Raw genomic sequence first — 16,321 nt, 5'->3', positions numbered from 1 at the left:
TAGAGTGGGGGAACTATGACGTCACTTTGTAGGCAAAAACCCAGAAGCGAGTTAGTATTTTAGCACTTCTGGTTCCTTCGTCCCATAGTCAGTGTTTTTTTTTTATGGGAGTTTGGTTAAATCCCCTAAAATAAGGTCTGTGGTTCACACAAGCTCAAGATCCTTTCACATTTTATTCTGCGACATAAAACACACCAGTTACACCCCACTCGTGATTTTTTAAAAAATGGTTATGTTTCTTAAAAAAGATGGTTGCTAACAAGTTGCTAAATGAAACAACAGGAGCTTTCGGAGACATTAAACGTCATCACACCCAACAGTTTATCAATTTAGAGTATTTTCCAATTGTAGAGTAATTTATAGTACAATTAATTGCAGAATAACCAATTAATAGTTTACCGCATTTTATATTGTTATTCGACAATGTTTTTTTGCTTTGCTTCGAAATGCAAGTCTTCGGATGGAAGATGCTCATTTTATCACTTACCTGCTGATGCAGAGACTCTGGGTTCGTACCATAAGGTAAACTCATATGATTATGCCATGTAAACACCACATTTACCGGCTTTTTTACCACATTTATTGACTTTTAATGCACAGAAGTACAAATCGCATTTCCTAATAACGTGCTTGTTAGCAAGTTCCGTGGCTAAAGTAAACATTATAATGAGAACGGCTCCCCCAACATTATGAAGCTGCAGGCCCGGAGGCCCAACTGCACACTCAGACCTGCACGCTCAGACCTATCGTTTTTTTCAGACAGTGCCACCTGCTGTTTGGATGAACATTTGTTTTGTAGCGTGTGTATCGTAATCATTTCCAACATTATAAAACTGCTAGCAAGTAGCAACATCTGACACGTGAGTATGGTTATTAATTTTATTAAAGCGATTCCTGAAAATTACCAGGTTTTATGGCATAAATCAATGTGACATCTTATTACACCAACAAACGAATAGCCTATTGTAGTATTTAATGATTGTTTAGACAGATAGTTCGACAAAATAAGCCGTGCATTTTGTTCTCCCCAGTTATTTTCAAACACGTGGTGCGTAACCTATTATTGCTAGCTTAGTCAGTGTTTGATTTGATCAAAATTAGTGTCGAAAGATAGCATTATTTTATAATATTTACAGCTTGCTCTTATTTTCTGTGTTATTGTACCATTCTGGGATACTTAATATGTTTTCTAACAAAATAAAAAACGTTAAAGTAAAAATGTTAAAATAAAATGTATAATATATAATACAATTATTATTTGTAACATATTTTAGCACTATGTAGGTCTACTGTACGTATTACTGTATTAACTACTATTATTTCATACTAATATTACTACTACATTTACTATTAGTAGTAGTAGTATGTGTAACAAAAATAATATTGCACGTTCTTTTTATTGTACTTTACAAATCTCAAAAGTGCTACCACAGACAATAACAGTAACACAATAACAGTGTAACAATTAGAAATAAGTTCTGTAATAATTACAAATAAGATCTTTGGAATAAAATGCGGCCTTGAGTTTATTTTCATCAAAATATCAAGTAATCGGCGTAGAATTGACAATATGAGCTCTGTTGGGTTGTCTAAATAATTTGCGTGTGACTTGTGTATTTTTTCCCAGATGGATATTACAATTCAAAAAGGAATCTCAAAGTGCTACCACAGACAATAACAGTAGCACAATAACAGTGTAACAATTAGAAATAAGTTCTGTAATAATTACAAATAAGATCTTTGGAATAAAATGCGGCCTTGAGTTTATTTTCATCAAAATATCAAGTAATCTCCGTAGAATTGACAGTATGAGCTCTGTTGGGTTGTCCACATAATATGCGTGTGACTTGTCTGCCTGAACTAATACAGTGCACCAAATGCTGCAGTCATTTCCACTGTCCATTTTGTGATGCCTCAGTTTTCCAACCAACACTGTTGGCAAAAGTGCAAACGCATCTGCAGTCACATTTTAATAGATCGGTCCAGCATGAAGGTAATATTTGCAAGTGTACATCTTATAATAGTGAAAAATTGTAAGACAAACTTAAAGTGCAATCTTATACTGCTGTTTTTCAGAATTTACAATACACAGATGTGGACACCTCTGCAGAAGTCTTCCTTCTATGGCCCAAAGGATATACTCAGTGGAAAAAGGTCAAAGTGGTTTCCACTAAAACCCCGTTTTCAAGTGCCTGTCTACATTGAGAATGAGCAGTCCCTGACAATCCTTTATAACTACATGAAAGGAGTTCTTAATAAAACCCAAACGCAGCTGACCTACAATGATGAGGTGGAGTTCATTTGTGGATGTCTCCTCCCAGAGGTAAGCCCAAAACATGTTTGAACATGAGCATGTTCATGTTCTGCAGTGTGTGCATGTTTTATTTTATTAATTGATTTATTTGTACAGGCCATCATTCAAGGCCTTTGCGAGCTGCAGGGCTTGTCTTGGCGGGAGGCTGAAGAGATGTTCCTCAAGGGCCCCACTTATCACTCAAGGTATGTTTTCAATTTTTGTTTGTACAAAAACTGTTGGATTTTTATGTTACACAACATTTCTGACAACAGCATTTATCTTTTCTTTTAGTGAAGTTGAGGAATTTGACAGAAGAATTGCTCAAGAAATGAAAAATCTCCCCAACAAGAATGTAAAGCATTTATTTTATTTGATGTTATTTTAATATGTAATATATACATTATTAACCCAATTATTTTTTTCACCATTTTTCTCTGCATTGTTTACAGCTCGATGACTTGTAGGACCTCATGAAAAAGAATACAAAAATAAAGTTTGGTGTGAGAAAATGACTATGAGCACTATCATTTATTGTATGTAAATATAGAGTTAATGTTCATCCCCTAACTCAATACTAAAGAATGTGATAAATCCTTAATAATTAAGAAAACAATAAAATCAATGACTAAAAATCAATGACTAATGCAAGTATAGGTCTTTGCGGACGAAAAAGAGGGTGTTTCTCAAACTTTTCATGTCATTTTCATTTAATTTTAAAAATGCCTGAATAATGGCTGATAGTCATTGTTTTTTCTGACTTAGTATTTTGTTTTCGGATTTGTCATTGTGTTTTCTTATTATACTGTTTTGGAATTGTTGTTGTGTTTTCTGAATTATTTATTTTTTTAGATTTGCATTTGCGTTTGTAATTTGTTATTTTGTTTTCAGAATTGTGATTTTCTGTGTTTTGCACTTCTCTGCCACCGTAGGATATCCCGTTCAGCTCGATTGTAAAACAGAAACACAAAACACACTGGTCTCTGACCACAGCAGTGTTGAACCTGTGATGACGCTCTGCGCCACTACGTTTGTTTTTCATAAACAAGACACACCTTAACCAGGTAGAAACGACAGTAAGAGGAAAATAAGAGACGCTATCAACATCTTATCTCTGGCTGTTTAATTGGCCACATATTTTGTGGTAAGTTCATAATTTATTCTTAGTACGACCATTTAGTAATATTAAAATGAGCTGCAGTTTAGATTTATGTTCTACGATTTAAAACAAATAAATTAATTCAATTCAAGTTTATTTGTATAGCACTTTTCGCGATACAAATCGTTGCAAAGCAGCTTTAAATAAAATTTGAGTTTCTACATTACATTCAGGAGTGGCAATTCTCAGTGGTGACTATGGCAGAAATGTACAGTAAAATCATTATATTTTAACAGTGCAAACTAGTCAGAATGGTGGAAACGTGGGTGATTAAATAAAATACTTTTGATATCCTGTGACCTTTGCTTTAGACTATATAGTTATAATTTTGAATAATCGTTTGTTTTAAAAAAGTATTTTTATACAGAATATTTCTAAATCATGTGACGTAAACAAAATAGGCTAGTTTCAAGGTAACAGGACACATTTTGATGCATAGATGCATCGTTTTAGGAATGGTGATCCCATTAGAAGCATATGAATCAGTGACTGTTAATTCTGTTGATCAAACACGTTACAGAAATTACTGGCTTTTATCTCTATTACAAGTACAGTAAATTCGACAGAGCACAAAATCTGTGCTGAATATACTAAATTACCACCTCTCTATTAAACAACTAAAAATCTGATAAAATATGTTTTTAATATGCTTGTAAATGATCACACATTTACTTGTATTTCAAACAAATCAGTTCCTGCATCACACACTGCTGTACATTAAAAGTTAAATAAACATGTGCTTTCATTTATCTATGACATTATTATCTGAAGAATAATTCATGATGTGCTGTATTTTGTATTACACTGTCATTATCACTGTCACTATCATTGTATTACAGAATAAAAAATAAATAAATAACTGTTATATATAAACATAAATAATTATGTTTTGATATAAAAGGTCTGAAATCGATTTCTTCAAAACCTTTTGGCAAATGAGAGTAGAACACTAAAATGAGTCTCCAGAATGAGAGAGAAGATGAGGACGCTGCCCCTAAAATGAGATCTTCATCTTCAGTGTGGAGCTGTGTGTCTATGAAGAGTGATCAGTCCATAAGGAATCTACCATCTGCATCAAGTGATGCAACAGTGACCTCTGACCCCAGGTAAGACACTGGCGTTTTCAGCATTGACAGAAGCCTTTATTCAAAGTGTTTTACAGTACATTCCAGAAACCCAGTGAGTGAGTGGCGATAGCATCATAGAGAAGCACAAAATCGCTTTCCTGAACTTTCACTGTCACTCTTCCTCATTTTTTGAAGTTGAATGATCTTCCCAGCTTTCCCAAACAGAGTCCCTTGCAAGTGTCTAAAGACTTTTCATTTGGCCTTTGAATACATCTTGCTAAATCTCTCTCTGTCTAGTAATGTATGTATAGTTTAACAAAATAGTTTTCTCTACTTTAACCATTTATTACCTTCATCTCTTTTCTATGATGTCCTCTGTACAATTCTGGAATTTGGTATTGCTGCAATTCTCATATTACGGTCTCCACTGGAAGAATTGCTGTGTTCCTTATTTATTAATTTAGCAGATGCCTTTCATTCAAATCTGCTAACAAATAATTTTAAATCTATGGTGCAATCAAGTTATACAGTATAGCTAGTGCTCTAAAAATTATTTTTTTGTTGTTTGTTGTTGTTTTGTTTTGTCATCAGGAGGAAGAGATCAGAGTCTCCAGAACCCAGTGGTGTTTCTCTGAAAAGTAACAGTTCCATGACGCCACCCCCTAAATTCAGTGATGGACCACTGACCCCTAAACCTTTGTGAGTATAAACAGTTATTTGTTATTTTACTGTAGTGTTTGTGCATCTCACATGAAAAATTATTCAATGAAATAACACTATATACTACCAAATATACAACAACACGGGCACATTAATGTTGAAAAGATTTCGAATTGACATGAAAAATTTGCATTTCAAATATGCAAATCAAAATGACGTCAAAAACTTCATGACATCCACACAATGATGTTCTTTCGACCACCGAAAAAATTACACAAAAGCAATGCAATGAAAGAAAAGTTTTATTTAACAAACTTGAAATCAATAATACAAATGTAAATTCAAAAAGAAATGCACCAATTCTGATTGCTGATCAAAAGATGAGCAATTACTGACGTTAGTCCATATCACGATCTGAACTTGAATAGCTGTGCAGCGCTACTTCCTGAATGTTTCATTCAAAATTGGCCAAATTCCATGATATTCCGCATTATACAGTGACTTTGGTTTTATGCCTGGATTCTGCAGTTTCTTCCTGAAATGACAATAAATAATAATAATAATAATAATAATAATAATAATAATAATAATAATAATAATAATAATAGTAAAATATAGCCGATTGAAAAAAAAATAATAAAAAAAAATATATATATATACAAGTACTAAACTGCTTAGTTCAAGCTCAAGCATTACTGTAATGCTGGTTCATTCAAAGCGTACCGGGACCTCATTGCTTTCACAAATCATGAGGAAATTAAACCATAAACGAACCGAACTGAGTACTTTTAGAGGGGTCTGAGATCCCTTGTTTGTTCACATATAAATGTTTGCAGGGCTCAAATGAACTATGTGTGAAAACACCCTTAAATTATGTTATACAGCATCTTGATCAAGTCTTGACTAACATTTGACATCAAATTGATATCAAGGTGCCCGCTGGGATATGTACTGCACAGGGTTTCAGCTCGAAGATGGGTGCTAAAATCATACACGTATGAAGAGTTCATTTGCAAATACAGATAACTCCATTTTCATTCATTTTCATAAATCATGTTTTTATTGTACATTCCAAAGTAGTATCAATCAAACTGCAGTTGTGATGTTTGGATTAAGTAATAATAACCAGCTTTTGTGACAAAACGTGTTGAGGGTTCAGAATGTGGTATATGTGGAGAATAACGTACGGCAGTCAGTTCATTTTTTTTTTTAAATGTGGAGTTTATCAGTTTTTATCAAATTAACTCTTCATATATTTCTGCAAGTCTCTAACAGTCATTGTATTTTTTTGTACTGTTCTTTTCTTTTTATTTTCAGCAGGGAGACGACAGATGAGTGGACCGGCCCTGTGCCATCCTCTGCATCTCACTATCAGACTCAAATCAAGCAGGACAACACAGAAGCAGTCCTGCAGAAACATACACTGGAGGCTGGAGTCCTGCAGAGAGTCAAAGAGCAGCACAAAACCAGTATGAAGAACAAATATGAAAGATTATTTGAGGGAACCAAACTCCAAAAAAATGAAACCCTCCTGAACAGGATCTACACACAGCTCTACATCAAGCAAGAAGCCTCCACATCATGTGCCACATCCCCGTCTTCTGCTGGATCTCATCCACTGTGCTTCAGAAGCTCCTGGAAGAAGATCTGAGTGCAGAAATCCCTCAAACTCTGACTGAAATGTACATCCACTTCCTGCTGATTCAGATCAACATGAGGAACCAGAAGTATGAAGAGAGAGATCCAGAGAAACTCCTGCAGTCCAACAGAGAAGTGATTGTGAAACTTGCTGAAGTGGCTTTCAAACAGCTGATGAAGGGCAATGTGATGTTCTATGAGGAGGACCTGATTGAGAGCAACATAGACGTCACTGACACCTCAGTGTATTCTGGGATTTGCACTGAGTTCTTTAATGAAAGACCTAAGGGAAAACAGTCTAAGAAATATACTCTGTGTGAGCTGTTGAGAACAGCAGTAGATGAAGCCCTAAATAGTAAGAATGGTCATCTGGATCTGTTCTTGTGGTTCCTGCTGGGCATCTCACTGGAGTCCAATCAGAGACTCTTACAGGATCTACTGACACACACAGAGAACAGCTCAGAGAGCATCAGCAGAACTATTACTTATATTAAATCCATCATTAAAGACATGAGAACTGCTCCATATAATCTCTCCACTGAAAGATCCATCAATCTGTTCCTCTGTCTGCTGGAAGTGAAAGATCAGACTCTGTCCAGAGAGATTCAGGAGTTTGGGAAATCAGAGAAACACTCAAAAACTGATGTCTCTGCTGCTCACTGCTCAACAATCGCCTACATGCTTCAGATGTCAGAGGAGCCGCTGGATGAGCTGGACCTCAAGAAATACAACACATCAGATGAGGGCAGAAGAAGATTGATACCAGCTGTGAGCAACTGCAGAAAATCTGTGTAAGTTAAGGGACAGTGAATTTTTAGCTGTTATCACTGTATCATATTATACAAAAAAATGTATGGTATTTGAATATTTATATGGCTGTAGTGGAAAAAGTAACATATTTTACTCTATATTTTGTTCCCTAGACTTGCTGTCTGTAATCTCACTGCTCAGGATTGTGAAGTTGTGTCATCAGTTCTTCGATCCTCAAACTGTGTCCTGAGAGAGCTGGATCTGAGTAACAATGACCTGCAGGATTCAGGAGTGAAGCTGCTCTCTGATGGACTGAAGAGTCCAAACTGTCAGCTGGAGATACTGAGGTAAATAGGAATTTTTATAATAAGCTTTTTTTTTATTATTTGTTTGTTTTTTGCTAGTTACATCTACATTGTGTGTTATTATGAAATAAAATCATTTCACTCTGTTCTGTTCAGATTAGCGCTCTGTAATCTCACTGCTCAGTGTTGTGAAAGTTTGTCATCAGCTCTAAAATCCTCAAACTCCATCCTGAGAGAGCTGGACTTAAGTAACAATGACCTTCAGGACTCTGGTGTTGACATTTTTTCTGATGCACTGAAGAGTCCACACTGTAAACTGAACATGTTTAAGTATGTATAAGTGTATTTGATGTATTGTCTTCATTATAATTTACTGTAAAACATTTCTGTTTTTGTGTTGCATGAAATATTGGCTGTTTATCTGAATCTTAGACATTTTTTATTCTGTTTAGATTAGCCATGTGCAATCTCACTGGTTAGTCCTGTGAAACTGTATCATCAGCTCTACAATTCTCAAACTGTGTCCTGAGAGAGCTGGATCTCAGTAACAATGACCTGCAGGATTCAGGAGTGAAGCTGCTCTCTGATGCACTGAAGAGTCCAAACTGTCAGCTGCAGATACTGAGGTAAAACTAAGAGCTTTAGTTTATTTCTTTAACAAATTGATTCTCATTTGTTTTGTCAACCTGCAGGTTGTCTGGCTGTATGGTGACAGAGGAAGGCTGTGGTTATTTGTCTTCAGCTCTGAGTTCAAACCCCTCACACCTGAGAGAGCTGGATCTGAGCTACAATCACCCAGGACACTCAGGAGTCCATTTGCTCAAACACAAACTGGAGGATCCAGACTATAAACTGCAGATACTTAGGTATGTGGAGCAAACATACAGTAACTGTTAATGTTGAGTAAAATATGAGAGAAATTTGGTTAGCTTGTTAAGCTTTTTTCTTGTTAAATATTTAAAAAACATTAATTGCCAAATATTAAAGAATTAAAGAATTAAAAAAATCAAATCAATCAAAATCAGAAATACCTTCTAATATATCATTCATTAGGTATCTGAAGCGTTTCAAAGACTTTACCATTACTGTGTACACTAGGAGGTTATCAGGAGCAACAAGCGAAATCTCAGCTGCTAAAATAACTTGCCAGTAGCTAGTGTTCTTTAATACATTGGTTAAAATTATACCAATAGAAACGTGTTAACCGGAATACATTTCTTGTGCTATTTTTGTTGTGGTTATATCAGTGTTATAAATGTTACTGAATATCCAGCATCACGGCACAAGAAATCATTCTATTACTTTGGGAAATGTCATTGGGAGTATTATGTTTTTTTAAAGGGGTCATATGATGCAATTTCAATTTTTCCTTTCTCTTTGGAGTGTTACAAGCTCTTGGTGCATAAAGAAGATCTGCAAAGTTGCAAAGACTAAAGTCTCAAATCGAAAGAGATATTCTTTATAAAAGTTAAGAGTCAGCCACGTCTACCTAAAACGCCCCCACATGTCTACGTCACTATGTGGGAAGATTTGCATAACACTGCCCAAATGTTCACGCAAAGAAAGAAGGCGTAACTTTTATTCTCGCTGTAGTATTGTTGCTGCCGCCGCCACCATGTTGTGGAGTCACTGTGTGTTTCGTTGTGAAAGCGAAACTACTTTGTTTGGTCTTCCAAAAGAGGACATGACTAGAAATCAGTGGTTAAGATGTATTTACAGCACTGTTCCAGAACACTTCAACCCAAATATTCAGATGTGTGCTGCGCATTTTATGGAGGACTCTTTCCTCAACCAGTAGCCTACAATGCGTCTGTGGCACAAAGGCTGTTTCTATAAAGTTGGGCAGTTCCAACTTTGCAAGGACAGTCTGGCGCTTCTGAATCACAGCCTGTTAGTACGTTTTTTATATTTAAATAATTTGCCAATGATGATTAAAACGCATTCTATTTAACTGGATCTTCTTAGTGAACCAGTCAAACCAGTTCACCAAATCGATCTGAATCATTTGAAATGGTCCGCGTCTCCAGTACGCTCTAATCAACAAATTACTTAGTTATTCGGTTTATAAACATGCCTGACACTCCCTCTGACGTGAAATAAACCAAGATCCCGAGTTATTCGGTTACTCCTAACAGTACATTGACTGAACTGCTAAGAGAACCAATGATGGGATGTGCACGAGCAGAGCAGCTGGACTGAGTCTCGTCCTGCTGGGACAGGGCATCAACAGTATGGTAAGGTGCGTAACATTTCCGTCACACGCTTGAGGTATTCAGTCAATCACAATGCACTGGATAGCTGGCCAATCAGAGCACACCTCGCTTTTCAGAGCGATGTGCTTTGTAAAATTCGACGCGTTTCAGAAAGGCGGGGCATAGAGGAGAAACAATAATGTACATTATATGGAAAATAACTTTTTTTTTTTTTTACCTTAAACCGCATAAACACATTGCATTACACCAAATACACAACATAATGTTCTTTTTAGCAACGTCATATGACCCAGTGTCTAACTGAATGTGATTTTTCCCCCCTTTTTTTTGAATATGTTTGTTATTTAAATTACTCCCATTGGCAACAGTATTTATTTTTGCAAATTAATTTTATCAAGGAAAAATGACTTTCCTGTTTTTATGCCATGTTTTTGTTTGTTTTCTCACAGTGTGAAGTGTGGTGGAGAGATGAGGATAAGAGCAGGACTGCAAAAATGTAGGTGTACACACACAAAAAAAATATGGCACAGGCAACCACTGTGCAAAAGTCACTTTCATCTCTAAATTGCTTGTGTGTAAAACTATAGAGAGAAAGAGAGAAAATGTACTTTACAGTTCCAGTATTAACCACTTGATTGCCTCATGTGGGCTTATTATTTCTGTGCCTCTGGGAGTACAGTCCCACATATGGGATGTTATAAAGTACAGTGGCATCACATACTGCCAGATTCAGATCACAACTATGCAGTGTTTTGAACAACATAATGTTTATTTTAGGCTTCAGATGTTTAAATACACAAGTACTAGCAAAACTATACATTTATATATATATATATATATTTATTTTTTTTTTTTTTATACGCACTGATGTTTATGGAAATGGCAATAACAATCCATTCAATTATAATGTGACGGCATGTTTTATTCATCATACACACATTGTGTAGGTAACTATAAAGTATACTGTATTATTCTCTCAGTTCACCAGCCACTTACTTTTATGCATTTTGAGAGAAATGGATTAATTTAAGTGTTGTAAATCTGACCGACACGATTTTCTGTATTGTGGCACAAACTGACGTGGTGGTGCCTATCGCGCATTATAGATAAACTAACAAGATCATTATAAAGGTTTGTAAATGACAAAACACATTCACTTGCACATATTTGAGAATCAGAATATCAGACGGTTGATAACAGTTAACTTAATAAATATAAATATAAATAAATAACGCATCACCATGTTAATAATAAGGTGATACTTTCTAAAATAATGGTCAATAAAAAAAAAACCTCATGCTAGTTTGTAAGGGTTAAAAATAGTTTCAGAAATATATATTTTTGTTTGTAATTTTTATCTGATCGTTTGTCATATTTTTTTGTTTGGTCAGTGTTTTTCTGGTAGGTTATGAACACTTTTTAAAATAACTGAAATAATATCTGAAACTACCAGAATCCATTATTTAGCAGTGCATAATGTTTAATGTGGTTTCATGTTCTGTCTTCTAATCCTTCATGTTCAGATGCATATAAGCGTGCTGGATCCAAACACAGCAAACACTCATCTCATTCTATCTGAGGGGAACAGAAAGGTGACACATGTGGATAAGAAACAGTCATACCCCGATCATCCAGACAGATTTGAGCATTATCCTCAGGTACTGTGTGAAGAGAGTCTGACTGGATGCTGTTACTGGGAGGTTGAATGGAGCGGGAAGGAGGCTGATATATCAGTCACATATAAAGGAATCAGCAGGAAGGGAAGGCGTAATGAATGTGTTTTTGGGTACAATGAAAAGTCCTGGAGGTTGGAGTGTACCCGTGATACATTTACATCCTGGCACAATTTCAAGAGCACCATCTTACCCGTCCCTTCACGCTTTTCTGCCAGAGTAGGAGTGTATGTGGATGTGTCGGCTGGCACTCTGTCCTTCTTCAGCGTTTCTGACACACACACACTCACACACATATACACATTCAACACTACATTCACTGAACCCCTCTATGCTGGATTCAGCCTGAGTAAATGCTCAGTGTCTCTGGGTCAGATTCAATGACCTCTAATGAGGAACGGGTGTGCCAAAAAAACTGATTTATTCATAAATAGGGCTGAACAATTTATCTATACCTAATTGTCATCATGAAAGTTTCATTATTTCCATTGCATCTAATGTTCCTATTGACAATGTAATTTTGTCAATTTGAATTGTAATTAAATCATCAAGCATTGTAGCCAATCACAGACACATATATTGAACATATTAATGCAATGGCCAGTCAGAGGGGTTTAAATAAGAAATATGCTCAAAACAACACAGTTTTGTTCAGTATGAACAGTTACCAAGTTCTGCAAGTAAAAAAAAAACTCATAAACAACAAGGTGTACAAATTATGTAACTAGAGACACACTTTGATGTTGACTTGAGAAAGCCTAAAAGTTTGGAGTAGTTTCAACAGCTTTAAGTCAGATGGATGGATGGATGGATGGATGGATGAATAGATAGATAGATAGATAGATAGATAGATAGATAGATAGATAGATAGATAGATAGATAGATAGATAGAAATATTCAAGTGGAAGCTTAGAAATAGTTAATAGAAAATAGAAATATAATTAGAAATATTGCATAGAATGGCAGCTTAATTGAGTCTAATGGGTCTCAATGACGTCGAGGCGCAGCAGGCGGCTAAAACGCGAGGCGCCCGGGGCGCATAAACCGCTCGCAAAATGCTCACTGCCAACAGAAAACAATAAAAAAAGGCACCTCTCACTGCAAAAAACGCGTTCTGTCTGATTGGGGCCTAAGTCTATGGGATTTTTCCCAGTTTTGATCAAAGTCACTTTCAAAGAATGTCTGTACACTCTGCGGCCATATTTGCAATGCCTCTGGGCAGCTATTTCGGCCTAAAAGCCTAAAAGTTTGGTGTAGTTTCAAAAGCTTTAAGTCAGATGGATGGATGGATGGATGGATGGATGAATAGATAGATAGATAGATAGATAGATAGATAGATAGATAGATAGATAGATAGATAGATAGATAGATAGATAGATAGAAATATTCAAGTGGAAGCTTAGAAATAGTTAATAGAAAATAGAAATATAATTAGAAATATTGCATAGAATGGCAGCTTAATTGAGTCTAATGGGTCTCAATGACGTCGAGGCGCAGCAGGCGGCTAAAACGCGAGGCGCCCGGGGCGCATAAACCGCTCGCAAAATGCTCACTGCCAACAGAAAACAATAAAAAAAGGCACCTCTCACTGCAAAAAACGCGTTCTGTCTGATTGGGGCCTAAGTCTATGGGATTTTTCCCAGTTTTGATCAAAGTCACTTTCAAAGAATGTCTGTACACTCTGCGGCCATATTTGCAATGCCTCTGGGCAGCTATTTCGGGCATCTAAGACCAAGTCCTATGTAAATAAATGGGGCAAATCTCAAAAACTGGTTGCTGAGCTTGCAATTAAATTACATATTTCATATCAGCAACAAAATCTGAAATGAACTGTCCCATAAATGTTGTTCCTTATGCTCAAATAGCATTAAAATATGGCAAGCCGTTTTGACTTTTATTGATTCTCAGGATATGAATTCTTGATATCAACAATTCAATTTTCACTAGTTAAAATGTAAATTCTTGATATCAGGAATTAGATTTCTACTAGTAACAATTGCTATTTTTCATATCAGCAATTACATTTTCATTAGTAACAATGCTAATTCTTGATATCAGGAATTAAATTTCAACTAGTAAAAACTATAATTCTTGATATCTGTAATAGTATTTTCACTAGTTAAATACTAGTTACTAGTTGAAATTCCAATTTCACATATCAGAAATAAGTAAAAACCTTTATTTTTGATATCAGTAATCACGTGGTTACTAGTACAGACGTCTATTCTTGATATCAACGATTTAATTGTCACTAGTGACAATGTTCATTTCTGATATCATGAATGTGATTGTTACTAGTAAGAAAGCCATTTTAGATATCAGAAATTGCCCTTCCAATTGTTGATATCAGAAATACATTTTAACTAGTGAAAATTAAATTGTTGATATCAAGAATACAGCTGAGAATCAATAAAAGTCAAAACCGCTTGCCGTATTAAAAAGCTTATTTTCCAGGCTAGACCAGTCCATACTCTGTTATATTGTGCATTGCAGTTTTCCCTATTAAGTGATATGTGAACCGTCTTTGTATATCTATAGGCTTTGGTTTTGAATGTAAGTAAGTTCAATCAGTTAGAAATAATATAGCTCACTAAAGGCTGGACACCACAGGACAAAATCTGAAGATATTTTAAAGTCTGGTAGTGTGTGACCCTCAGTTGTGTGTGTGATGCCCAGTTTTTGACTGTTCACAATTTTGGTAAATGTATGATGCCTTGCGTTTTAAAGTCCTTCCGATCACAACCAACTGACGCAGAAAGATGTGGCTTGTTGCTAGGAGACGCTTGACAAATTAAAACAATATGTGTTCTAAAATCGTCTGTAAATATCAAACATGTTTGATCTCCTCCGACTGTATGGAATTAAAGTCTGAAGCTAAAAATTGTAGTCTGTGACCATCATAGAACTACACGATTTTGTATGAAATCTGTCAACTCAAATCTACAGACTGGCAGACTAGCGTCGACTTCTCCAGACAGTAAATTGATAGAAAATCGGGCTAAAAATTGTGTAGTGAATTTCCAGGCTTAAAGTGAAGTGACATGTGGCCAAGTATGGTGATCCATACTTGGAATTTGTGCTCTGCATTTAATCCATCCTAAGTGCGCGCACACAGCAGTGAACACACACACACACAGTGGACAGCCATTTATGCTGCGGCACCCAGGGAGCAGTTGGGGGTTCAGTGCCTTGCTTAAGGGCACCTCAGTCGTGGTATTGAAGGTGGGAGAGAGTGCTGTACATTCACTCCCCCCACCTACAATTCCTCCCTGTGTGAGACTTGAACCCACAACCTTTGGATTACAAGTCCAACTCTCTAACCATTAAGCCATGACTTCCCAGTTAAGTCAGACCAGTCTGAAGATCTGAGATGATTTTGGATGTTATAGCTTGAAAACTCTAGGAAGAGATACATTTTCAAATTTTAGTCTCAAAATAATAATAATAATAATAATCTTAAATAGAATATCAGTATGATTGCTTTCTCAAGTCAACATAAATATGGTATAGTTTGTGCAGCGTAGTCAGGTTCATTTATTTTAATAGCAGCTTCACAGGATAAAAAAAATGCTAGTAAAATAAAATAAAAAGCAGCACACTATACATATATTATTTTATATATGCACACAATATTATTTCACTTGCTGATTAGGGAGTTTTGAAGGTAATGTTGAAGGTAATTGTTCTCTAAGCAAATTTATAGATGTATTTATTCATAAATCTGTTTAATGTATAAACAAACTCTAATAAAAACTTAGTAATTTAAACAATTTCAAGAGATTCTGTAACTATTATGTACGTGACAGCAAACTGACAGATCCTTCCATTTGTTTTTATGCTGTTAATAAAAAGAAGATTGAAGACACATCACTACATTTCCTTCGCTTGCACTCTTGTATCGCTGTATCTGTAACACTTACATACGGTCAGTGATCTTACAGAACATTTGAATATATTCTAGCCAACTTCTAAATATGTCTGTATTGTCATCTTTGTGCATTGTCAAATGTCTGAAAATGAGCTTCGTAGAAAGCATTTTTATGTCTAGCGTACACAATGTAAACTGAGCAAATTACAAATAACTTGACTTTGAGATACTTAGACTGAGAATGAAATTGCAGACATGTCAGTCCGGATCCTTGACTCTATGCCCACAATCAAACCATGACGTGATGAGTTCTCAAACACACACTGATCATATAAATATCAGCCACGATGAGGTTATCATATATGAAATGCATAGAAATGTCCTGTCATCCTGATGGGAGATTTCTAGATATCCGCACTATTGTTCATTTATGTAAGTGAGGATAGCAAAATAAAGTAAACTATGACATATTATACCCAAAAATTCTTCATACAGTGGACTACCAGTAAAACTGATAAAACATTTGGGACCAAAAATTATTCACACACTTTGACCTGCCCATGTTTTGCTGAAGTGTTTTTTCTTTAATTGCTAATGCGACCTTTTTACACCACAGACTGAACACAATTAAGCATTGCTTGGTAATTGGTCAACTAAGTATTGATAGTTGTGTAAATATTGTCATACTAACAGTT

The 16,321-nt window shown here is 35.6% G+C and overlaps 1 protein-coding gene and 1 pseudogene across 1 annotated transcript; both read left to right on the top strand.

Moving 5' to 3' along the window:
- Nucleotides 1-1,987: 1,987 nt before the first annotated feature.
- Nucleotides 1,988-2,795, top strand: LOC107573580 (PWWP domain-containing protein MUM1-like). Its single transcript, XM_016260009.1, is given in 6 exon segments — nt 1,988-1,993; nt 2,077-2,172; nt 2,174-2,323; nt 2,411-2,499; nt 2,588-2,648; nt 2,746-2,795. Coding segments are annotated over 6 exon segments (417 nt in total). The 3' UTR covers nt 2,761-2,795.
- A 1,611-nt stretch (nt 2,796-4,406) lies between these two features.
- On the top strand, nt 4,407-12,142 carry LOC107573579 (NACHT, LRR and PYD domains-containing protein 3-like; annotated as a pseudogene).
- The last annotated feature ends 4,179 nt before the right edge of the window (nt 12,143-16,321 follow it).

This window comes from Sinocyclocheilus grahami, unplaced genomic scaffold (assembly GCF_001515645.1).
Source record: "Sinocyclocheilus grahami isolate Dianchi unplaced genomic scaffold, SAMN03320097.WGS_v1.1 scaffold1980.1, whole genome shotgun sequence".
NCBI classification, from domain to species: domain Eukaryota; kingdom Metazoa; phylum Chordata; class Actinopteri; order Cypriniformes; family Cyprinidae; genus Sinocyclocheilus; species Sinocyclocheilus grahami.
Note: the sequence above shows the minus strand (reverse complement) of the source record. Positions and strands in the feature narration are given on the sequence as shown.